We start from the raw sequence: 25,387 nt of genomic DNA on the forward strand, positions 1-25,387 counted from the left end.
ACTAATATATAAACATTTTAGTTCTTAAAATACCATTCTAAATGCAATTACTTTCTTTAAATGAATTTAGACATTTTGATAGAAATCAAGTATATTTACGATGTAGAAGAATCAAATTTTGTAAAAGGTATATATGAACCAAGTGCTGTATAATTTTGTCTTTCTATAAATATATTTTATAAATAATGTCAGCTAGGACACTGATTTTTTTTATTAAGATACACTTCACACCCATTAATTCTAGAGGTGTACCACTTTGTCTTATTACTTGTAAATATAAAACATTCTCCCCACAAGGTGGTGCTAATTCCTTTTAAATCATTTGCAAGACAGGAAGAAAACATTAGCGGGAAATGTAGAAAAGCCAGTATGTTTAATATATCTACAGGCTATTTGCAAGATTAAAGACAACAAAATGTTGTGACAAAAAAATTGGTAACAGTGTTTGATAAATTATAAGTACAATAATGTTTACATTTATATTTGTAAAAGAAACATTTTATTTATCGGAGTTTGTGTGATCATGTGTTTATGTCATACAAGTGTTATCTATGCAGTGATCATAATTACCATGGGACATTTTTCTAATCTGGTTGGTAATTCTGGGACTGCAATAGCTGAGTTTTCATCTGCTATTCTGAATAAGCATGCATTAAGCTTTGACTTTTAAGGAACAACTCTAACAATACTGAATGGCCCACATATACTTGCAACCAGCATACCTTAGTGTGAAGCATACCCATTTATGTATAAACCACCAGAGCAGCACTTCTCCAAATTTGTTGGAATCAACTGGATGAAGGCCCTTTTGGAGACTTCTGAAGACTTTCATTATCTAAGAAGAAAAACATCCCAGATCTATGCCTTCTGAAGCTCTTTCATCTAAGCTTCTCAGCCTGGCTGAGATTTCAAAGGTTTTGACATTTAGATTTGATGGCCAAGGGTGGGAATGAGACCTCATTTTATACTGATTGATTGGAGAAGATGGAAAAACTAGCCTGGAAATATTGTGCATTTCCACTATGATTAACATGCAACATTTTATTCCATCCAAACAGCTGAAAGCACTTTTTTATCTTGAAAGTAGAACATACTGACCAGAACTTTCTGAATATTCCATTTCTTTATGGTCAGATGCTCCATTGCTCTGCTTTTTCCCCCTAATGATGAAGATTATTTCAATATATATGATCTTACGTCACTCAAGGAGATAAAGATTTTTTTAAAAGAACCATCAAAAATGGGATGAAAAATACAACAACAAAACACATTAGGGAAATATGAAGAGAATTAAAATATAAAGTTGCTTATAAAGATTCAAAAATCCCTGACTCAGGGCTCAGCTGAAAAAGGCAGTTTTTAAAACCTTCCTAAGAGGCAGTAGGGTTGGCCCCAAAGATGCAGGGTTAGAGGAGCTGAATGCTGTCCCAGAGCATAAGCAGTGACAAAGAAGGTCCCATGACACTGTTTGGTTGAGGGGCCTGAAACATGCCAATCCTGCCAGATCTTATAGGATAAGCATCTATATTCCTTTTAAAAAGATCCAATATTCAAAATATTTTTGTGATGAATCTACATCATAAATAGAATTAGACTACTTCCTGAACCCCGTAAGCCATTCTTTTCATAAGAGGGTTCAACCTGAAAAATCTAATGGAGTAACAAGTGTTTTTTTCCTCCATGGATATCAATTTATTTTAAATGAGTTCTAATTAAACTCTATGTGGATATCTCCTAGATAGAATATCTTGAGCTTTTAATCCTAGGCAGTCCCATATTGCTACCAATATAGAACAATAACAACTCCTTCTTCACAGATGGGAAAATAGTAATAAATTTTAAGGCTAAAATGACTGAGTTTTAATATTAGCTATATTCAGTTACTGTTAGCTTGGGCTAGGTTGGACTAGCTTGGGATGAAAAAAGATTGCTTAGAGCCATGATTTGAACCAAATATTACTTTAAATGACTCTAAAATTTGTCTTTTGGAATTATGGTCTGAACAGAAGTTTGTTTAATGAATGAAACTAAGAAATGAGGTACACTACTGTGGGATGCAACTATGTTCATAGATGGTTTCTTGGATGATATATTAGCGATACTCCATTGTGAGAGACTACTCTGAAATCCAAAGAAGTGAAGAATTTGCTATTCACAATTAAATGAGCAATTAAAATAATGAAAACTATATTGTTTATACTATTCTCATCTGACTTACAGCAAATACAAAATATGTTGGAAAATACATAGCAAATAAAAAGAAATAACATTCAGAGAAATGTATATTGCCATACCTTAAAATTCATTTACTTGTGTTTAACCCTTTCAGTCATTAATATTCTCACATAGCTCTGTTAGTGCTTCAAAACACAGAAACAGGTTATATTTTAAGAAAATGAAAGTGTGATTTGATCTACCTTCACTAATTTGGTTGCATTAACTATAATGAGGTTTGCTATCAGTAATAAGGATGAAGCCGCAGGCGGGGCCGTGAAGGCCATGCAGCCCACCAAAAGCACTCAGCACAAGGAGGCCATCCACCACGAGGATGCCGAACTCACAGAAGACGTCGACTGCAACCACGAAGTGGACAAGTTTCAACGGCACAACGACCAACAAAAAAGGACTACTCACAAGGCAGTTCCCTTTCTTCGGTGTCCAGGTTGTGGCGGCCGCCACCAATGCATGGACTGCAGGTTCTGGACAGTCATGTGTTGGGCCTGCGGGAAGGCTGGCCACATCGCTTCAGTCTGTAGAGGTCGACAGAAGGACTGCCAATTGGACATTCCAATCAGGAGAGGTACTGGGGCCCCGGGGCAGTTTAGGGTAGGGTTTTGCTTCAGCCCCCGGTGCGTTTGCAGAATTTGGGCTTAAGAGGGCGGTGAGCTCGGTGCTGATCCTGGCACTTCTGCTGAGCCCAGGAGAAGTGCCGATCAGCTGGAATGTTGCAGCATCTCCAGGGTCTTGTGATTTACATTCAGATATTTGGCAACTGATTCATATTTATGACAGTCACAGTGTCCCAGGGTCATGTGAAGTGACCAAAACCTGCTGCAACCACCCAGCAGAGGGGGGAAAATAAAAATCAGACAACCCCTACCCCAATCCTCAATAGAAATGCACAGAACAATGAAAACCTCAGACAGGAGGAAGAGCACCGCCGGGCGGGCAAGCAGGTGTCTTGCTCAGCTGTGGCTTGGGGGGAACTTTTTTCAGTGCCATTGTAACTTCAAACAGTCACTAAGTGAACTGTTGTAAGTCGAGAACTACCCGTACTTCATCACTTTTTTCCTTTTTTTTTTTGTTCATCAAGTTTTTGACATTTTGCTAGGCGACTGGTGGTACTCGGATGTTGCCATATCCTAAAAGTGGTACAATGGGTGAAAAGGTTGAAAAGCCCTGAGATATATAATGCTTCCAGCTGAATGGATCTTTGTACTCCTGATCAAAAGACACTGCAGTAATAAGCATTTCTTTCCTTTTTCATAAGAACAAAGTATAAAAATAGAAGTGATAAAACAAGAGGACTACTACATGCATATTTATTTACACATAAGTGAAAAGATTGCATAATAAAGGTCTTCTTTAAAAGAGCTCATAGACTGATATTGCTCAGAATGCTGGTTTATCAGCAAATGAGCATAATCACAGTACAATTTTGTTTCCTCTTGACAGTAGATGTGACAAACTATAACATCTTCCTCAGTGGTTTCTTTATTGTGCCCTTTACACCAGAAACAAACCAGGTTTGTTCCTCTAATCTGTTCCAACCCACCACGGCCAAGCCAGATTTTTGGTTTACAGACACAGTAATTAAAACTTTAAAACCTATCTCCTGCATCTGTTGACAGGATGGGAAGAATTGGTGGCCATTAGAATAGTTCTCATTTGCTGGCCAACTAGAAGTCTGCTGAAGCAAAAGAATATTCTGGATTATACTTTGCAGAAAATAACAAAATGATATTATGGTTTATTGTATTTAAATATCAGATTTATATTTTGTCCAAAATACTTTCTTTCCATTTATTTGTATTGCACCACATTAAGTTTTAAAAAGATGCTAATGCTTCTTTTTGAAGGAAAATTTATCCTTGTCCCCTATGAGGCCTGTCAAAATCTTTGTGATAAGAGAACTTGAGGATTTCTGTATCTTCTCTTTTTAAATGTTTATATAGCACTTTTTTTTTGAGTGCTTCTCAGGAAAATCAGTCTGACCCTATAAAGATGGATGATCTGCTAGCAAATAGAGAGCAGAAAGTATGAAGTAAGCCAGAAATATATGGTACCTCAGATTTATGTAAGCCTAATGCTGCTTTAATTGAATTCTTCTGATAAACTACTAGCATGGATCAAAACACAAGCAGAAGAAGGGGAGATAAATTAAAAACCAAGTTCTGTGAACATAGTAATAAAAACTAATCATGATTAAACATCATTTGTTCACTGTATTACAATGTAAGAAAAGATTCTGTGAATAGTTTTAACTATTTCATATTAGCACTATTACCATGGCCTAATGAACAATGTGAAAATATTACTCTGTGCTCAGAAATGGAAGACTACATCGATTCCTACAATGGAGGAATGGTTACAAAAACTGATTGAGCTAGCAGAGATGGCTAAAGTGATTAAAGAAAAGAATACTAATACTTTTATTGCTATGTGGAAACTACTTGAGATGGGGAAAAATGAATTGAGGTTTGAAGTTGATAGTCTATTGCACCAAAGGAAGTCGTAAGTCAATGCCTTTTTTTCTTTCTTACCTCACTTCTCTAATCCCCTTTCCCTTCCCCATCTTTTCCGCTATTTGCTTTTGTATTTCCATTGTATTGTATATTATAAACGAATAAAACTTTCTAGAAAAAAAAGAACAATGTGAAAATAAAACTTGTCTGATTAAAATGCTATCCTAGAACAATGTTTCTTAAGCATTTTGCTCTAAGGACCCCTTCCTTCTTTCAAAAATTATGGAAAACTCCAAAAGAGCTTTTTTGTTATATTTATATATATATATATATGTTTAGCATGTAAAAAATAAAAATGGATACTTCATGGAATACTTTATTTAAAATAACAGCATGTATTTAAAATAACAGTATTAAACCCAAGGTATTAACATAAATAAAATATTTTTCATGAAAAAACCTCTAATTTTAACAAATAAAAATTTTAACACACTGAAAAGAGTGACATTGTTTAAAATTTCTTGCAAATCTCTTTAATATATGGAAAATAGTTTTTACTTTTTAAATCCCTGAGGAGGTCTTGGGTGCCCTCTGGTGGTTTTTGGACAATACTTTAAAAAACACCGTCCTGGAGCATTTGATAGACTTCATGAAAGAAATGTTAAAAGGTCTGGCAAGGGAGTGAAAGATTAATGGTCATTGTAATTATACTATAATGAGTTCTCTTATCTGCTGTGTGATATTAAATACCATATATACTTGAGTATAAGCCGACTCGAGTATAAGCCGAGACCCCCAATTTCACCCCCAAAAACTGGAAAAAGTTATTGACTCGAGTATAAGCCGATCCGCCGTTCTGCAAGCCTCCGCCGCCGGCGGAGGCTGGATCCGCGCTCTGCAAGCCTCTGCCGCCAGCAGAGGCTCGATCCGCCATTTTGCAAGCCTGAATACACAGGAATACCCTGTGTGGCCGCGGCTCTCGGGGAAGCCCTGGCTGTCCGCTTCCTCGCTCCACGCTGCCATTCGGGGCCCGCGCGTTCCCCGGGCAAATCGCGGCGCCCAGCAGGCGAGGAAACACGCCCGCTCCAGTCGCCCCCCCTTCCCTCAGGAGACGCGAAGCAAGTGACCGCCCGGAGCTTACCGAGGACTTGCGCGCGGCCGAGGCTTCGGTGCTTCCAGGATCGCGCGCACCTCTCCCAAGCCGCCGCCGTCCGGAGACCTGCCGAAGTTTGGGGAGGTTTGGGGAGGTGCGCGCGCACCTCCCCAAACCTCCCCAAACGTCGGCAGGTCTCCGGACCTCCGCGCCCTGCCTGCCTGCTTCTTTCCGCTGCGGAAAGAAGCAGGCAGGCAGGGCGCGGAAGTCCGGAGACCTGCCGACGTTTGGGGAGGTTTGGGGAGGTGCCCAAACCTCCCCAAACGTCGGCAGGTCTCCGGACCTCCGTGTCCTGCCTGCCTGCTTCTTTCCGCAGCGGAAAGAAGCAGGCAGGCAGGGCGCGGAGGTCCGGAGACCTGCCGACGTTTGGGGAGGTTTGGGGAGGCGCGCACCTCCCCAAACCTCCCCAAACGTCGGCAGGTCTCCGGACCTCCGCGCCCTGCCTGCCTGCGGAGGTCCGGAGACCTGCCGACGTTTGGGGAGGTTTGGGGAGGCGCGCATCTCCCCAAACCTCCCCAAACTTCGGAAGGTCTCCGGACGGCGGTGGCTTGGGAGAGGTGCGCGCGATCCCGGAAGCACCAAAGCCTCGGCCGCGCACAAGTCCTCGGTAAGCTTTTTTGTTGACTGGAGTATAAGCCGAAGTGGAATTTTTCAGCCCAAAAAGTGGGCTGAAAAATTCGGCTTATACTCAAGTATATACGGTAAACATTTGAAACAAACCATATACAGTTTCATTTATATAAATAAGCTTTTTATTCTCCCTAGAGTTAACATGCTAAAAGCATTATTTTAAAACAAAAGCAAAATATCAACTTGGCAATGTTAAAAATGCTGTCTTATCTAAGCTCCTTGATTCCTCCCTAGTTTCAAGGTAACTGTGTTTCTATTCATTTACTCTATACAAGAAGGCTGGAATCTGAGTTATATCCAGCATGCTCTCTTTTTTTTGAAAATGGAGCATTATTACTTAAGTAGTGCAGTTGGAGTCTTCCAAATTATAGTTATAGTCAGTGCTTTTTTGTAAAAGAAAAAGGTGCCGGAACTCACACATGTTATACAACCTGCCTTGCCTACCCTATTAGGTTCCATCCAAAAAAGGTGCCGGAACTCCGTTCTGAGCGTTCTATGAGAAAAAAAGCCCTGGTTATAGTTATCCAAGTGCAGGCAGATGCTTCTCCCTGCTGCTACAATATGTTAACTTGGGGGCAAAGGCAGGGGTTCAGAGTGCTTAAAGTGAAATTCTGTCTCCCATCTGACTGCCATGTTTTCCAGGATGAATTCAGAAGGAGTCATAGGATGTAAAGCTAGCTTTGAAGTGATACCAGCTCTTCGAGAGTGGGCGGAATATGAACAGACTTCACTGTTGGGAAGAAGAAGCAGTAGATTATTTTGAAGCTAGAGCTCTCAAATCATACCCATAGGGATAATTAAATAAGTCCTTTGCAATACTGTTGTTGATTTAGGAAAAGTACAAGCACAGAGAAAATGTGGTAGTTACTGAACCTCTGATATGATTATTATTATTTTTTTAAAAAAGAACCCTAGCAACCTCCTCAGGCTGCATGTGATTCACGTCACTGAATCAGGAAAACTGTCTCTGCTCTATAGCAATGAAGAAAATATAAGGCTATTGTGAATGTTTTTAACACACCCCTACTAAAATTTGATATTGATTGATAGAAGTAAAAGAGGAAAGTCTTCAAAATTTAATAGTGAAAGAAAAATTTAAAATTGAATTTGCTGCAGTGGAAACTTAATGAATGGAGAAACAAGAAAATGGATGGGAACCAGGAAAGGGTAGCATAAAAGGAGGACGTAAGATAAACATGTAGGTAAAATTTAGCTGGGCCTTAGAGTAGGAAAGGAAGAACACAAGCTGTAAAAGCCATTGCAAGAGGAAAGGGTTAACCAGGAAAAATTCACTGAATGAGAAAACAGGAAAAAAACTATTGTTCTAAGGGGCCCAGAACTCAAAACCAACAATTAAATATGGGTAATATCTCCTATTTTTTAAAATAAATATTTTATTAATTTTCTATTTTTACAAACAAGTGCTTAATAGACCATGTTTTGACTGGGTCCATTAATAATTCCATGGTACATATAAGCTTCTTCAAACTAAATCCAATATTATACCATCCAATACCTCCTCTCTTCTTCCGGTAATAAACATTTTTCCACATTAAGCACATACAATTCTTATTGTTATTAATATATATACAGTTGAATATCAGCATTTATTACAGTTTTCTAATAATATCAATGATATCAGTTTAAAATATCTTTTCTAACCAAAACATATCTTAACTGCATTTGCACTCAATATCCATTTATTCAGTCAGTATCCTATTTTTGCTTTTTTTTCCAGTTTTAATTTCCTATCCATATTCAAAATATCCCAATCATTTATAGTTTCAAAACAAGTTATATTTGGGTAACCAAAAGCTTCCCTTATTCAAGCTTTTTAGCATTTTCTTATTTTCCTTTTCATGCCAAAATATGATATTCTGATTACCAATCTTATCTATCTAGTTATAATAACACTTCTATTTATAGCAATCTATTCTTAACCATATTCAAACATCTAATTAATAATGTAATATCCCGGCTTCTGGTTCTGTTTTTTGGCACTGGCAGACACGCAGGGGATTGCTCCTCCTGCCGTCTGGCTTTCTTTTGCCAGGGGACCCCTGAAAGGGGGTCAAAAGTCACCTTGGAGGGGCAACAAGCGGGGAAGAGGATTCTCTGATCGATTGTGGGAGGTTGGCGGCCCTCCCCTTTGACTTGGAACAGCTCTTTGGACCAACAAAGAAAGGATCGGCCACTCCCATGGCCCATCGTTAATGCCGTTTCCAACCGAGGCCAAACTAACAACTTAGCACTTGAAAGCACAGTGGAGGAACTGGGTGAGATCTGTCTTCTCCCTCCCCCAACTTTCTTTTCTTTGCCTGTTAAAAGCCCTTTGAAATTGGGGAGCCCTGTGAGGAGAGAGGGAAGGGAACTTTTTCTTTTCCCACCCTCTTAAATGGCAGCGTTTGAATACATTGGGGGAAAAAGCATCCTGAAAAAATATAATTAATTGGACTTACATCAGTCTTACATTTGGTGACCTAAAAAGCTCCTATCTTCATGGGATCTGGCTATTTTATGCATTTGACAAAAAAGGAAAAAAAAGATGAAGAAGAACTTAAATTTTATAAAAGCCTATTCTTTCTCAAAAGGATTTTAAATAACAATGGGGACATTTTGTGGTTAAGCCTGGTACAGCATGCGAATATCCCTGGCAAACAAATCTATTTATAACTCAGATCTGTCCTTGGCATTAGCTAAAGATAAAAACTTGAAACAGCTGGGAGATAAATTTGGCTTCTAAGAACTGTACAGGTGACTCTTGTTTAAAAAATTAGCCTCCACTAAAAGACTATAACAATTCCAGAAATGGAGGGAAACCAGCTACAAACTTTGATTGACTATAAGCTTATATTTGAAAAAATTATTGAAGCCACTGAGATAATTAATTCTAGACTCAAAGATAAAGGTGCTACTTAAAACCACAAATTGAAACCCAGACTTCAACTAAAGAACTTATAACCCAGAAAACAACAAAACTGGAAGGAACCACCACTAAGACAGAGGACCCTAAGGAACAACAAGAAGATATTGAAAAACGTAACATCCAAATTTTGACTCCAGCTAAAGAACTTACAACTCCAAAAGTACATGAAGTGGAAAAAAGTAACACCAAAATAGAGGATGCTAAAGATCAACAAAGACAGTTTATTGAAAACCTGGACAACCAAGCAATAACTACAAAATTGGATACGACCTTCTACTTAAATCAGAAGATACCAGAGGAAGGAAAAGACCAGACTGAAGAGAAGATAAAAATATTACAGCAAATACAGAGATTTCAACTATCAGTGCAACAATTCAATGATTATAAATGGTTTAGGTTTTCTGGATCATTGATGGCTAGACAGTCTCCCTTGATACAAGCAATATGTGCTGGAACGAAAGGAGACCTATCTGACAACTCAAAGTTTTTGGTCTGGAAACCTGGTTGGCAGAAAAAGAAAGCTAGAGTTAGGTTTAAAAAAAAAGAACTGTTAGAGAGCTACTAAAGGCTATTCTTTTAGTAAGGTGTGATCTATTAGGCTATGAAATAGAAAATATTTATGAGATAAAACTAGAATATGTTTATCTATTTATTAGGCTTATTTTAGATATTATAATTTCTGTAATGAAACAATGGAAATTTGGGTTATGGATGCTATTATGGATGTTAAAGATTAAATTTGAATACTTTAACTAAAAATTAAGAATTAGAATTCAAAACAGAACATGGTAAAAGTAAAAAAGTAAAAAGTAAAAATAATTGATAAATTTAAGTTATTGTATTAGTAAGCTGTGATGTATCAGGATGAGAAATAGAAATGTTTATGAAATAAAATTAGAATTTACCTATATAGGTATTAGGTTTACTTTAGACGTTATAAATTTTGTGTAATGAAATAAGGGAAATTTGGGTTATGGATGCTAGAGGCTAAACTTGAATACCATAATCAAAATTAAAAATTAGGAAAATTTAAAAACAGGATATGGATATGTATAACTAAAAATAGACTGATAATTGTTTTAACTGAGCATGTTATTATTAGAAATTTTCTAGTTTAAGCATGTTATATTAAATGTTAAGAGAAATAGAGAAGGGTGTACTGATAATGTAACCTGAGATAGGTACTAAAACCTCTATTATTGAACTTTTGATTACCCAGTCACCATGATGCTTTCTAAATATTTTCATGTTAAATTGGAAAACTAATAAAACTTGTTTTTTAAAAAAATAATGTAATATCCAGTGCTTTTTTTCTAAAGAAAAAAGGTGCCGGAACTCAGAGGTGCTGTCACTGGGAGCAATGCCAGTGTCTTGCTACAGAGTCGCCACCCGTCCTTTGCACCCCCGCCCGTGGCTCAGAGCCACAGGCTGTGGGGATTCCCCTCCCCACATCCGTTGCGGGGATTCCCCTCCCCACAGTTGCCACGCCGTGGCCCGTGCTGAGCCCCCACACGGAGCTGCTCCGAACCCCAACCCAGAGCTGTGTTCCTTATGGCAGCGGTCTCCAGCACCAAACAGCTGATGGCCTCCGGCACCAGCACTGAGCGTGGCTGGCTCAGGATTTCTGGGAGTTGAAGTCCATGAGTCATAAAAGAGCCAAGATTGCCTACCCCTACAATAGGTTTTCGAAAGCCAATAGAGGGAGCTTTTTTTGTAAAAAAAAAAGGTGCCGGAACACCATTCTGAGCGTTCTATGAGAAAAAAAGCCCTGGTAATATCCCCTCTAATAGGTCAAAGCTTCTGTTTTCTTCAGTCTTACTCTAGCTTTCTTCCTTTGCCAACTAACTTTCCAAGTCATTGCATTTGGATCATCAAATAATTCTTCCTCTATTTTTGTGTATATTATTTGAAGCAAAAGAAATAATTTATTTCAGGGGTGTCAAACTGCCAGCCCATGGACTGGACGTGTCACGTGGAAGCTGCGCCCACCCCATTGCCGGCAATGGCAAAACAGTCCCAATACATTTCATTATGTCATGTGACATTGTGAGTTTGACATGTCTGATTTTGTTAAAGTATTTTTGGAAGAGCTAGCCCATTGATATTCATTAAACAGCCTCCATTTTCACACAGTTCTGGTAACAGCTCTATCTTCAATTCCATTGGCTTTCCTTCCTTATCCTCCATTATGCTCTGAAATCTTGGTTGATAAAATGTTTTTTTCCATTTCCAATATTATCGTTATGTCTTCTAAACATTTAAACATTTTTAGTTTGTTACTTTTTAACCCAAGAATTTCTGCCTTGGAAAAGTAAGAGATGCAGAAAAAAGAAAGGAAAAAAAAACAGGGGAAGGCAGTTTCTGTCTGCATATTTGTCTTTTTTAAAAGAACAGGAATTGGCTAAAATTTCCTGACTATGAGAATAATTAATCAGTGGGATGATTGTCTCCACAAGCTGTGTGGGGAGGAGGTTAGAAATTGTTAGGGTCTGAAATGGATAGGGTTTTGTGCTTCTGTAGGGGGTTGGACTAGAGGACCTCTAAGAGGAAGGATGTGGCAGCTGGGACAGGGTTGTATAAAGAAAAGAATATTTTGGATTGGAACTTTGGAGAGAACCAAGCTTTGATAGCTTCTCTCCCCACTGATTACAATAAATGAAACAAAAGGCCTTCACTGTGTCTTGGCTGGTTATTGGTCAGGTGAGCTTGCCTCTGGTCATGAAGGAAAGTGGCTGGGAGTACATAACATTGATCAAATTGCATGTCCTGATCAAGGAACAATGCCATTATATTTCCCTCCCAATTTCTTTTGTGTGCCATCTCCAAAGTCTGCCAAAACTTTTTTTCTTCCAAAAAGAAAACCATATTTCTTCCAGGTTAATATCAAAGTACAGACTTTCAGCTAAGTCTGAAATAGCCGAACTAGTTATTACAAGAAACTGCAACTGCTGTTGCCCTATGTGTGCCTTTCCCCATCTTGGAGCTACTTCATGGATTTGTGATGTGACACATTATGCTATAAGTTAGAACATGAGTAACAAGTTGCACTGGAGCAGAACTGGTTTAATATAGTGAATGTGACAATGCCAAGCAAAATCTTCTAGAACAGACATGTCAAACACAAGGCCCGGGGGCCGGATCCGGCCCGCAAAGTGGTTTCATGTGGCCCGCAAAGCCATCCTGGAAACAGTGAGGGAATGGCCCCCGCAATGGCCTCCACTGCCTTGGCCCTGGCCCAGAGACCCTCCTTCTGCCAGAGACCCTCAGATCTGTCCCACTCCTGCCCAGGCCCTCATAGGCACCCTTGATGCAAACAATGTAGAGCTGGCCATGCCCACCCAGTAGGCCATATGCACTCTTGCCACGCCCACTCAGTAGGCCACGCCCACCCTGGCCATACCCACCCGGCCCCCTGAGGGCAACTGCAATGCTGATGCGGCCCTCAATGAAATTGAGTTTGACACCACTGTTCTAGAAACTCAGAGCACAAAAACACAAAGAATACATGTAGTTAACATCTCAATCATATGACACACTGTGCTGTGTGCATTTAGAAATTTTACAGCTGATCCACACAACCAGCTTGCCTCAGTGTAATTTCTCACAGGCAGGAATACAAAGGTTATTATTATACAAGCACAAGCAGTGTTACCCAATTAACTGCTTTCCTTCATTTTATTACAAGAAAACATCTTAATTCTAATTGGCTGCTATACATTTGGACACAAATGCTCATCTCTCTGGTTAGTAGTCACTGCTCTCCAGGGCTAGTAGAATAATGAAATCCTGGTCTTCTTTTTAAAAAGGATAACAATTAAACAGTGAAATGGCAGTCCTCTCCTATATTTTTTTTTAAAAACCCTTAAAAACAAAAAGCAAAAACAAATGAACTTGAAAACACTTGTTTTCCTTTCTAGCCCATTTGACAGCAAAATTGCTTAAACTGTGTTCTTTTCATTTCTTACTGGTCTACTGGGTAGATACATGAGATGAGAAAATAGCAAGGTCAGAGTGAAAATTCACACAAAAGGTACAGTATATAGCTACTATTTTACATATTATATAAATTTTTATAATAAACTAGAAATAAACCTTTATGGATCAGGATCTGCATTTCCACTTCAATTACAGTTTATTCAAGTGTTTGCCTAATCCACTATAATATGAAGTCTAGTGTATAAATGTATCCATCTGAATAATTTTTAGTAGACTTATAAGTCTGATTCTACGGTTTGCTTCAGCTGCTGGTTAACAAATGTGTGGATGAACAAACATTTCAAGAACAAACATCTTTCTGGGAAAAGCTAGATACAGCTGCTACTTGATCTCAACTTGTTTTGCTAACCTACTTATTATTGCTATGTCACATCACTCCTTCATAGTAACGGTGTTGTTTTTCATCTAATTTGCCTCATACTTTCTTACTAATTCTCATGTGCTTGCCACATCACATTCTTTGAATTCTGTCAATGGTTGTAAGAAACATTTTTGGTTTCTCTAGTTATTTGTTATCAGACACTTACCAACAGCTTCTAAACCATTTCAGTATTACAGCCAGGAAAAACTATTTACATGGACATGTTTAGGAGGATGCTTAGTTTTTATTTCTTTTATTCTAGAAGTGAGGACCTATGTCTTTCTAGTCTGCTGTAATACAATACCTATTATCTGTGATCCAGTTGGCTGGGGATGCTAGTTGTTACAATTCAGCAACACTTGGAGGGAGTATGTCTCTACTTCAGGTTTAGTCATATTTATTTCCCTCTTCTTTGGTCAAGGCCTCTATTTGGTGCTAAATCCTATAATTGCTTCCACCTTGGTGTTGATTCATATATTTATTTGCAATATGTCAATATCATCCATTCCTGAAAACCCTGAGTGGCTAACAATAAAAAACCTCATTAAAATCCTCAGAAAAACCCACTCACCCACCCTAAAGAGCAATTAAAAATCCCAACAACATTGAATAGGACAAAAAAGATCATGTCAGGTTTCTATCAATGCAACCCATCTTTCTTAACATGCTTTTCCCTTGGACTAGATGGAAAAGCAAGGTATTATCTGATCTTCTAAAACCCAAGAGCAAAAGAGGGTGAAAGAGCCCCACAGCATAAGAGCAGCAGTTGAAAATATCCACTTCTAGGTCCTGTCACAGAGATTGGACCTGGACAGAATTAGCCTTGAGAACAGGAAAACCAAATATGGAGCCACGTAAGGCTTCAAAGAAAACCATCAGTGCCTTTAATTGCACATAGAAACCAACTGGCAAACAATGCAGTACCCAAAGCAGTGGCTTCACCTGAATATAACAACAAACTTTCATTACTGCCTTGACCAGCACATTTTGTATTAGCTGTAGCCTTATAATACTTTTCCAGGCTAACCCAAAATACAGCATGTTAAAGTACTCCAGACAGGAAGCTCTGTCTGCATCATCATTGCTCTTATGTAGTCTTCAGTAATAGCACCTCTTTATTGTTTCTAGGGACTGACCTGAGAGTGTTATCAGAGTTCTGGCCCTACTCTTAATTGATTCTATGACTGAACCCAGTAGGCAGCCAGTTTGCTGTAGTGGTTAAGACATCAGGCTAGAAATTGGGAGATCCTGCGTTCTAGATCTGCCATAGGCACAAAGCCAACTGGGTAACCTTGGGCCAGTCACTTTTTCTCAGCCCTATGAAGGAAGCAATGCCTAACTACTTCTGAAATCTTATCAAGAAAACTACAGGGACTTGCCCAGGCAATTGCCAGTAATCAATACTGATTCAAAGGCACAAACAAACAAAGACTGAACCTAAGGTATTCTCTCAAAGCACCACCTAGCATTCATGGTGCTGGTTTAAATCAATCACTTGGAAACAGCTCTATAATTTATCTCATAGCAACTACCAATGCCACTACTAAAGGTCTCAGCATTCTTGTTAACAATTGCACTTAAACAACAACAGTAGTAAGACAAGAATGCAACACTCATTATGAGATAAAAATATAGGTAACAAGGGCTAAGACTTGCCCTCCACGATCTTTTACATCAGAAACAAGCAATCTTCTTGCTCTTGAACCATTAGCAACATCAGACTATTTTCAAAAGCTTTTTAAATGTGTTTCTATACCATTTAGCACAGACTATGCACTCTTCATGATTACAAGAATTATATAAAAATGTAAAACATATTCCAATTTGTGATTAGGATGGAGGGTACAAATCAGTCTGGTTTAATTTCAAATTCAAATAAAATCTACAATTGTAAGTACAACACTACTCTAATGCAGATTTTTGATCCTAAAAGGTAGAGGCTATTATGGTGAGATATACAGTACATGACAGGTGATCAATGAATAGAGCTAAAGTAGGGCTACCCACGTAATATAATCCAGATGTTGGTAGCTTTCCTACTGACAGCTACTGAGTCCCTACTGAAATTACATACCTGAATCTTTTAGTGCTATATGAACATGTAAACTATATTATTTCCTTTTTGCTGTTTTTTCTTGTTTTAAATAAATGCATAGAATACATAGAAAACCTTGTTTGCTTTTGCTTTTGCCCAGGTTCGCCTGGTGCGCCAGTTGCGACCCTATCTGGACCGAGATGCCCTACGCACAGTCACTCATGCGCTCGTGACCTCCCGTTTAGACTACTGCAATGCTCTCTACATGGGGCTGCCCTTGAGGACCACTCGGAGGCTTCAACTGGTACAAAATGCAGCCGCGCGAGTTGTGATGGGAGTTTCCCGTTACTCCCATGTAACACCTCTGCTCCGCGAGCTGCATTGGCTTCCAGTTGCCCTCCGGGTGAGATTCAAGGTGCTGGTGATGACCTATAAAGCCCTATATGGCTTGGGTCCAGGATATTTGAGGGAACACCTGCTGCCGGCATCAAGCTCCCTTCGTCCTGTGCGCTCCCACAGGGAGGGTCTTCTCAGGGTGCCGCCAGTCAAAGAATGCCGGCGGATGACACCCAGGGGGAGGGCCTTCTCTGTGGGGGCGCCTGCCCTCTGGAACCAGCTGCCTTTGGAGCTTAGGACTGCCCCCGACCTTCGATCATTCCGCCGAGACCTGAAGACCTGGCTCTTCGAGCTTTCCGGCTCAGGCTGAGTTTTAATTGGGTATTAACTGGGGTTTTACATGTTGCAGGGACTTAGTTTAATCTTTTTTAAATTGGTCTTAATTTTTGTATTAATGTTTTAAATTATACCCTGTAAACCGCCCTGAGTCCTTCGGGAAAGGGCGGTATATAAATTCAATAAATTCAATTCAATTCAATTGTGTAAACTCATTAAAGATAAAATAACTTACAGCTATGCTGTATCAATCTGCCAGTTTCCCAGCCTTTATCTCAAACATTCCATCCTGTAGTAGAATCTCCTTCATTAGGTATCTAATAATATCTCATTGACAGGACAAGGCAATTTCCTCTAGCTTTCTTCACAGTTTTCTTAATTTATTTTTCCTTCAAACCAACTATCTGTTAAGTGGAAAACTGTTTTTACTTTTAAAACTGCAGTATTAAATTAATAGGATTTTTTTTAGCCCTTAGGGGAAAATGCTATCAAACATCACACAATCACCTTAATATTTACAGAAACACTTGTCTTAATATTTTGCTAAGACTTTTTTAAGGCTGCTGAATAGACCACAAGAAAGACTCTAATGTGCAAGTGCCAAGTAATCTGCTTCTGTTTTTAAATAAGTTGAAATTGAATTACAAAGGCTATAAAGAGTTGGGCAAATATAGAAACTGAATAAATAAATCAATGAGGAAGGATGTGTGTATGTGTGTAACAATGTATGTTACAATACTGTAACATACATTGTCACATTTTCAAATCATTTTTCCTGTGCAAATGCAGCATAAAAATCCCTCTACAAATATAACTATTTGGGCCCAAAAGAATTTTATCGATATATCTCATATTATTATATCACCATTTTAACTACCGGTATGCCTTGCTAACTTGATGTCCTCTGACACAGAGGGGGGAAGTGGGGGAGTGATTGAAACTGACCAACTTTATATTCCTTCAAGTATAAATGTTTGAAACTGGCAGATTTTATACTCCTTGAAGCTGTGTTGATTTAGCCAGTAAAGTACTGGAATAAAACTGGTACGTCTGATGATGAATTAAAACTGTTTCTGACATAGTCTGGGGATATAATATCAGGACAATATTGTGGAACCAAGAAAAAGACTGGCATTGCCAAGGCGTGACTGTGATAAAATGCAAACAAGGTCATCACACATAGGGCCAGTCCTACTGCAGTAGTAAAATGAAACATTTATCTCAGGCGGTTGTTTCTGAAAGGTGGCTGCAAGTTGGTGAAGAAAGTTGTGTAACATGCCTTGCCTGCAGCTTTCTCATGTGGTCGTATTGCTGCTGTTCCATTTTCAGTAATAAATGCAGATTCAGCTATCAGTCCAGTCAGATTATATGTGGTATGGCACTTGAGCCATCATCTTGTTGATTGCAAAATATAGATCAGACTGCTCATGTACACTGTAGCTTGTAAAGCATGAAAGAATGGCTCTAACTATTTCTGGTATTTCCCACATAATTGTACTGATAACCTGCCTTTCTGTGGTCAATCGAACTTTATACATTTTGCTTTACCTTCCTTTCCCTTGTAAATGCATATATATTTACTGGATGGATTTATCTCTCCATTTGAAAGAGTAACTTAAGTACTTAACCAAACTAAAAATGGGACAGAAGGATCTTTTTGGAATGTAGTGTGTACAATTCAATGAAATCCAGGTTATGCTGAAATGTAGCAAACAAAAAAACAAGGGGGGAGGTGCAGTTTGGTTTTAAAGTGAATCTAATAAACCTGAAGGTGAGGAAAAATCCAAGTTTCAGTTTAATCTTATCCATCGAGCCATCTTGTTACTAAAATGAATAAAAGTATTCAATTGGATGGTGCAAAACATAGCTGCTTCACAACAAACTTTAGTATGAATGAGGCATCTCCCTTTGAATCATTAAGGCAGCCTTCTCTTTTGCAAACAGGATTAGATATTTATGGTACTGTACTTCTAATTGTTAAAGAATCTGTATGTGTGTGAGTATGTATGTCTGTGCACCCACGTAAGAGTAAACGAAGAGGAAATAATGTTTATAAATTAAGATTACAGAGAATGAATATACAAACCTGGGGCAGTGCAGAATTCAGTTGTCGTTGCAGAGAATCTCTGTCATAAATTACATCTTGAAGTCGTTGCTGTGCCAGAGATAAACTTTCTTGTGTCTCCCGAAGAGTGTCGAGAAGACGATCTCTTTCATCCAGCATATTCACCATTAGCTGTTCAAAATGAGAATCGGAGTCCGATCCACTGCTCTGGGACCCCCTTTGACTCATTGGGGTGTCCTCGTTTATCGTAGGCATCACTTCGCACATCATTTCTTAAAATGAAGAGAGGGAGGAAAGAAGAAAACTTTCAGTAAAAGGCAGCCAAAAGTTTTTATTTATGAAGGGGAGGAGAGGGAGATGGAGAGAGAGATGGAGGAAGGGAGGGAGGGAGGGGGAGAGAGAGAGAAAGAGAGAGAGATTGGCCCCATATTGTTCAGTTGCCTCATATTGTTTTGACTATTAGGCCAAAAGCTGCCCAGTAGCTATTTAAAAATGTATTATAATGCCATGATATCTGTATGCATATCTCTCTCTCTCTCTCTCTCTCTCTCTCTCTCTCTCTCTCTCTCTCTCTCTCTCTCTCTCTCTCTCTCAGCAGTTCTACGCTTAAATCTCAGCTAGCACAGAATAACAGTGTATTTTGAAAAAATGGCAGAGTTTGCTTGTTTACTTAAGGTTGGCTTTTGTTTAAATGATCTTCCTCCCCTTATTACTTTGTATATATTTTGTGTTATCATGAACAACTCTGCTTTGGACCCCTATACAAAAGAATACATCGTCAATTTTCAGCTAAAGAAACTCAAGCTTCCGTTCATGGCTGTTTGCCTAGGGTAGAGGATAACCCTTCAGCTAGGAGAGATTTCCCGAGAAAGCTAATTTATTTATTTATTTTAATTATTTTTTAAATTTATTTGCCACCTATCTCGTGGGACTATTTTAGGCAGCTTCCAATAATAAAAAAGAAGCAAAATGAAAAGAGTGTAAACAGAAGTAATAGAACCATAAAATAAACAATGAAAAGGGAACAGAATGAGAATACGGTATGATAACCAAAAGGATGCTAATTGCCTAATTCGATTCTTAAACATTAATGGTTAATATTGTAGATATTCTATATTAGCTATGCAGATTAACTAAATGAAAATAAAAGAATCACTATATTTAATCTTAGCTATCATTATTAAAATAGTTAAAACATATGTAAATATGAATTGGACTCACAAAAGCTAAACCAATTAAAATATCTAAACCAAGCAAAATATCTGCCCCTCTCTGTAAACAGCCACGTCAAGAACAACTGGAGTTCTTCAAACCATAATTTTTGATTTGAAATATTGTTCATCCCTTGCTGGGTGGATTCTCAAACTGTGGATCATGATCTTTCATGAGTTGCAAAGAATTGGGGGAGATAAAAACTAAAAGCAGAATTAATTGTCAGAATCTATTCCTAATCTGCCTAGACAAGCTGGCAGCTGGCTCTTCCAAACAAAACATAGAAACATTCTAATAGGACTTCAGTTTTATGCACAGAGAGTCTGTTAAGAACTGAATGAAAGCCGAACAGTTGCCAGGCTACAGAGAACCATAACATAGACATGTCTAATCACCAAAGGCCATTAAACCTTCAGGTAACTTAGGAACAGGGTAAAGCCCACTATTTGAATGCTAGACATAGAATTGTATAAAATTGCTCACTTCTTTGCATTTCAGAGAACAAAGCATAAATCTGTAAGGCTACAGTCTTCCCTAGAATACAGAGCCTAATCTAACGAAGTTGTGGCTGAGGATTCCCTATATCTGAATTAGGGGTTAAATGTCTGGAGAACTGAGATTTATTGCCAAGCTCTGCTGTGAAGCTTGAGAAGAATGATATCAAAATTCATTGGAAGAACAGCCTGATACAAATTCTGAAACAGGTTTTGATTCATGTTATAAGTTGCTTGGCTTTCAGATTCTTACAAATATTTACGGTCCCTTGGACCCAAAGGAAGTGGGACTCTAAAATCCTTTCCAGTTACCTTGGATGAATGCTTTAAAAAGGGATATACAGTAAGTTCCTTAAAAGAAGCACCAATTGAACAGAAAACAATAATTCAATTAGAAAGAATAAGAAAGTAAATGCAAGTTATATATCTGAATTTTAGTACAAAGAATTGGATGGGCCAATTTTGGAGAATAAATGTGTCCAGCTATTAAGAAACATGAAATATACTTCTTGGGTTTTAAAGATGAAATTAACTCATCATTAAATATTATTTCTTATTATAGCCACTCAAAATGTAAAAAGGGATGGAGATTAGATTTTCTGGCATATTAAGAAATGTGAAGTTTCTTAATTCATATGATTTGGCCTCATCCAGTTATAGTTTTGGTTTGGTTTGAAATTAATATATACATCAGTAATATTATAGTTAAGTTTCTCAATGTGATACTGAACAATATATTTGAAACATGAAATTTGCCATATAATGAAGAGCTTTAGTCTACCAATCCTGGAGCACAATAAAGGTGAAAATTTTATAAAATAAAAAGAAACTTAATTTTAAGGAACAGGATATGAGTTTATTATCAGTTTTTGAAAAATCTCTGTGTTCTAAAAATTAAAAGATCACACAATATGTTGTTTGTTGTTGTTGCGAAGTCGTGTCCGACCCATCATAACCCCATGGACAATGTTCCTCCAGGCCTTCCTGTCCTCTCCATCTTCTGGAGTACATTTAAGCTCAAGAATTCTGTCGTCACCAATATGTTGTTAGGTCTAGTTTTAACAAAAAACTTAACTGACTTAACTGCATATTGATCTCTATAGTTGTAGAAATTTTTTTCTCTTAATTACTGTTTTCTTTATCACATTAATTTAATTCACTATACTATGCCTACTCTTTTACTCGCTGTCTAATTATGTCTATTTTCTTTTGATATACCTTTTAAAATGTATTTCACTATTTAAAAATAGACACCCATGATTTAAAAAAAATCTGCAAACTTCAAAATTCTAAGAATGTGCTGATTTTTTCTTTCTTTAGTAAACTTATTTTTACTGTAATACTATATTATCCAGCTTTAACCTTGGTATGCTTGATTTGCCTGAGGACAGAAACAGATTTAGCTTTACAGCTGGTACTTTCAAAAATAGACAACTACAACCATTTTCTTAGTTTTTCATACCAACAAGCTGCACCAAATAAAGCTTATAAAGCAATATAGATGCAGCTCAGACATTTTTTCTCTCTTTTTGCTTCCCATATCATAAGATAAACTTTATTGTCATTTTTTACTGTGGGCACAACAGCACACATCAAAAATAAAATTTAGTTGCCCACTCTCAAAGTGAAACACATACATGACACACACCTAACCATACTATATACAACATATGTATAGACCCACACCCCTACATTACATAACCAATAAATATTAAATACTGTCCATCTTGAATATGTAATGGAAGGAGGAAGCTTGAGAGTTCACAAGGTTAATGCTGTATGGAATGAAACTATGGCTGAATCTGGATGTTCTGCTACAGATACCACGAAGCCTCTTCCCAGAATGTAACAAGGAAAACAGGTCGTGAAGAGGATGTGTAGTGTCCCAGATGATCTTACAGACCCTGCTCAAGCAATGCTTCTGTGTTATGTCCTGAATGGAAGGGAGGGAACTGCCAATGATCTTTTCGGCCATCCTCACCACTCTCTGCACCGCCTTCCTGTCTGAAGCAGTGATGCTTCCAAACCAGACTGTGATGCTGTATGACAGGATAGTCTCTATCACCCCCCTGAAGAAAGTGGTCAGGACAGGGGAAGGAAGATGTGCTTTTCTCATGCGACACAGAAAATGCAGGCGGCTGCTGTACCCGCTTCACTGGTTTATCACTGTTGAACAAACACTTGGTGCAATACAAAGTTTTTGAAAATTCAAAAGCATGTACAGGTACAGATTGTCTTAACTTACAACAGTTCATTTAGGGACCGTTTAAGGTTACAGCGGCACTGAAAAAAGTGACATATGACTGTTTTCACATGACCATTTCAGCATCCTTATGATCATGTGATCAAAATTCAGACACTTGGCAACTAACTCATATTTATGACAATTGTAGTGTCCCAGGGTCATGTGATCACCTTTTGCAACCTTTTGACAAGCAAAGTCAATGAGAAAGCCATATTCACTTAACAACCATCTTACTAACTTAACAAATGCAGTGATTCACTTAACAATTGTGGCAAGAAAGGTCGTAAAATGGTGCAAAATTCAATTAACTGTCTCACTTAGCAACAAAAATTTTGGGCTCAATTGTGGTCATAAAACTATCTGTAAATGATATGTGTGTGTGTGTGTGTATGTAATTTGATATATCATTTTATAAACTTGAGTTGACTTAATAAACTTAATGATTTTTTAAATTCCTTTTATGGTCTTAGTGGCTACTTTTACCTTTACAAATGGAAAAGCTGATGGTTTTATTTATTTATTTAATTTATTTATTATTACTACACACAGTCACTCACACATACACCCACACTCCTTCCAAAGCATTTTCCCACAGCATTTTATTATTTTAAAGACATGTTTAAAAATGAACTAAGCCAGAAATATGCTATTTCTCATAACAGTCATCTTTAAATCAAGATCAAAGATTTTTAAAGCTCATTGGCACCCTGGAAGTTTTTAAAAGTTGCAATATATTATAATGATTAATTTTGCCATATGATCAGTTAAAAATGGATTTTAACAAGGTATTCTCATCTTAACAATGACTATCTGAATATAGTAAATAAAGATTTTACATATATATATATATATATATATATATATATATATATATATATATATATATATATATATATATATATGGGACGCGGCGGCTCAGTGGGTTAGGACGCTGAGCTTGTCGATTGGAAGGTCGGCAGTTTGGTGGGTCGAATCCCGAGTGCCGCGTAACAGAGTGAGCGCCTGTTACTCGTCCCAGCTTCTGCCAACCTAGCAGTTTGAAAGCACATAAAAATGCAAGTAGAAAAATAGGGACCTCTACGGTGGGAAGGTAACAGCGTTCCGTGTGCCTTTGGCGTCTAGTCATGCCGGCCACATGACCACGGAGACGTCCTCGGACAAGCGCTGGCTCTTCGGCTTTGAAACGGAGATGAGCACCGGCCCCTAGAGTCGGAAACGACTAGCACGCATGTGTGGGGGAACCTTTACCTTTATATATATATATATATATATATATATATATATATATATATATATATATATATATATATATATATATATATATATATATATATATATATATATATATATATATACACACACACACACTATCACACACTTCTCCCAGAAGAACGAAGCTGAAGTCACCAGCCTGAGGATGACGGATGAGATTTCATTGAAACGTTGCCCTGATACCTCCAATTCTACGTGGGAAAAAACCTGAATGACCAAGGATCTACATACAAACACCCGCGAAAACCTCAGAAAACAAATGTATATACATGTATATGTATATGTATATGTATATGTATATGTATATGTATATGTATATGTATATGTATATGTATTTGTATTTGTATATGTATGTATATATAGGTAAAGGTAAGGACGCTGAGCTTGTCGATCAGATGGTCGGTAGTTTGGCGGGTCGAATCCCGAGTGCCGCGTAGCAGAGTGAGCGCCTGTTACTCGTCCCAGCTTCTGCCAACCTAGCAGTTCGAAAGCATGTAAAAATGCAAGTAGAAAAATAGGGACCACCACGGTGGGAAGGTAACAGCGTTCCGTGCGCCTTTGGCGTCTAGTCATGCCGGCCACATGACCACGGAGACGTCCTCGGACAAGCGCTGGCTCTTCGGCTTTGAAACGGAGATGAGCACCGGCCCCTAGAGTCGGAAACAACTAGCACGCATGTGCGGGGGAACCTTTACCTTTACCTTTAAAGGTAAAGGCTTCCCCACACATGTGTGCTAGGGGCCAGTACTCATCTCCGTTTCAAAGCCAAAGAGCCAGTGCTTGTCCGAGGACGTCTCCGTGGTCATGTGGCCGGCATGACTAGACGCCAATGGTGCACGGAACGCTGTTACCTTCCCACCGTAGTGGTCCCTATTTTTCTACTTGCATTTTTACATGCTTTCGAACTGCTAGGTTGGCAGAAGCTGGGACGAGTGACAGGCGCTCACTCTGTTACGCGGCACTCAGGATTTGACCTGCCAACCTGCCGACCTTCTGATCGACAAGCTCAGCGTCCCAACTCACTGAGCCACCGTGTCCCTTCATATATATATATATATATATATATATATATATATATATATATATATATATATATATATATATATATATATATATATATATATTGAAAAAGATACAATTTGAACATTTGCAAGAATACACAGATGAACTAGCTTTAAGAACTCAGGACTTTTCACATTATTTTGAGTGTCTTAATTCTACTTTAAAGACAGCTTGATTGAATGAAGATCTCATGTAAATAATATTTCATTCACAATGTTCATCCTTTACAAAAGAGATATCAATACACTGAGAGTACTTTAGAGGTTTCAATGAAGACATTGTCTTTTTTTAATGGGAAAACAAATTATGAGAGAAAAGGAGAAAACCACCAAATGGTTCCTCCTCACAGCCATGTTAGCCAGTTTGGTCTAGTGGTTAAAGCACCAGGCTAGAAGCTAGGAAGCTGTGAGTTCTAGTCCTGCCTTAAGTATGAAAGCTGGCTAGGTGACTTTGGGCCAGTCACTCTCTTTCAACCCACCCCACCGCACAAGGTGTTGTTGTTGGTATTAAGTACGTCTGCCACCTTAAGTTACTTAAAAATACTAATAAAGGTGGGATATAAATAAATAATATCAACTC

At 38.2% G+C, this 25,387-nt stretch overlaps 1 protein-coding gene across 1 annotated transcript in view; it reads right to left on the minus strand.

Annotated features, from left to right (window-relative positions):
- Positions 1-18,793, minus strand: part of PPFIA2 (PTPRF interacting protein alpha 2) — a gene marked incomplete at its 5' end in the record, with an annotated part of 253,304 nt that extends 234,511 nt beyond the window's left edge. The window contains one exon of the mRNA XM_081330297.1: positions 18,545-18,793. Coding sequence (XP_081186423.1) covers positions 18,545-18,793 — 249 coding nt within the window. The remainder of the gene's footprint in view (positions 1-18,544) is intronic.
- Between the last annotated feature and the right edge of the window lie 6,594 nt (positions 18,794-25,387).

Source organism: Vipera berus (assembly GCF_964194415.1).
Source record: "Vipera berus genome assembly, chromosome: 6".
Taxonomy (NCBI): Eukaryota; Metazoa; Chordata; class Lepidosauria; order Squamata; family Viperidae; genus Vipera; species Vipera berus.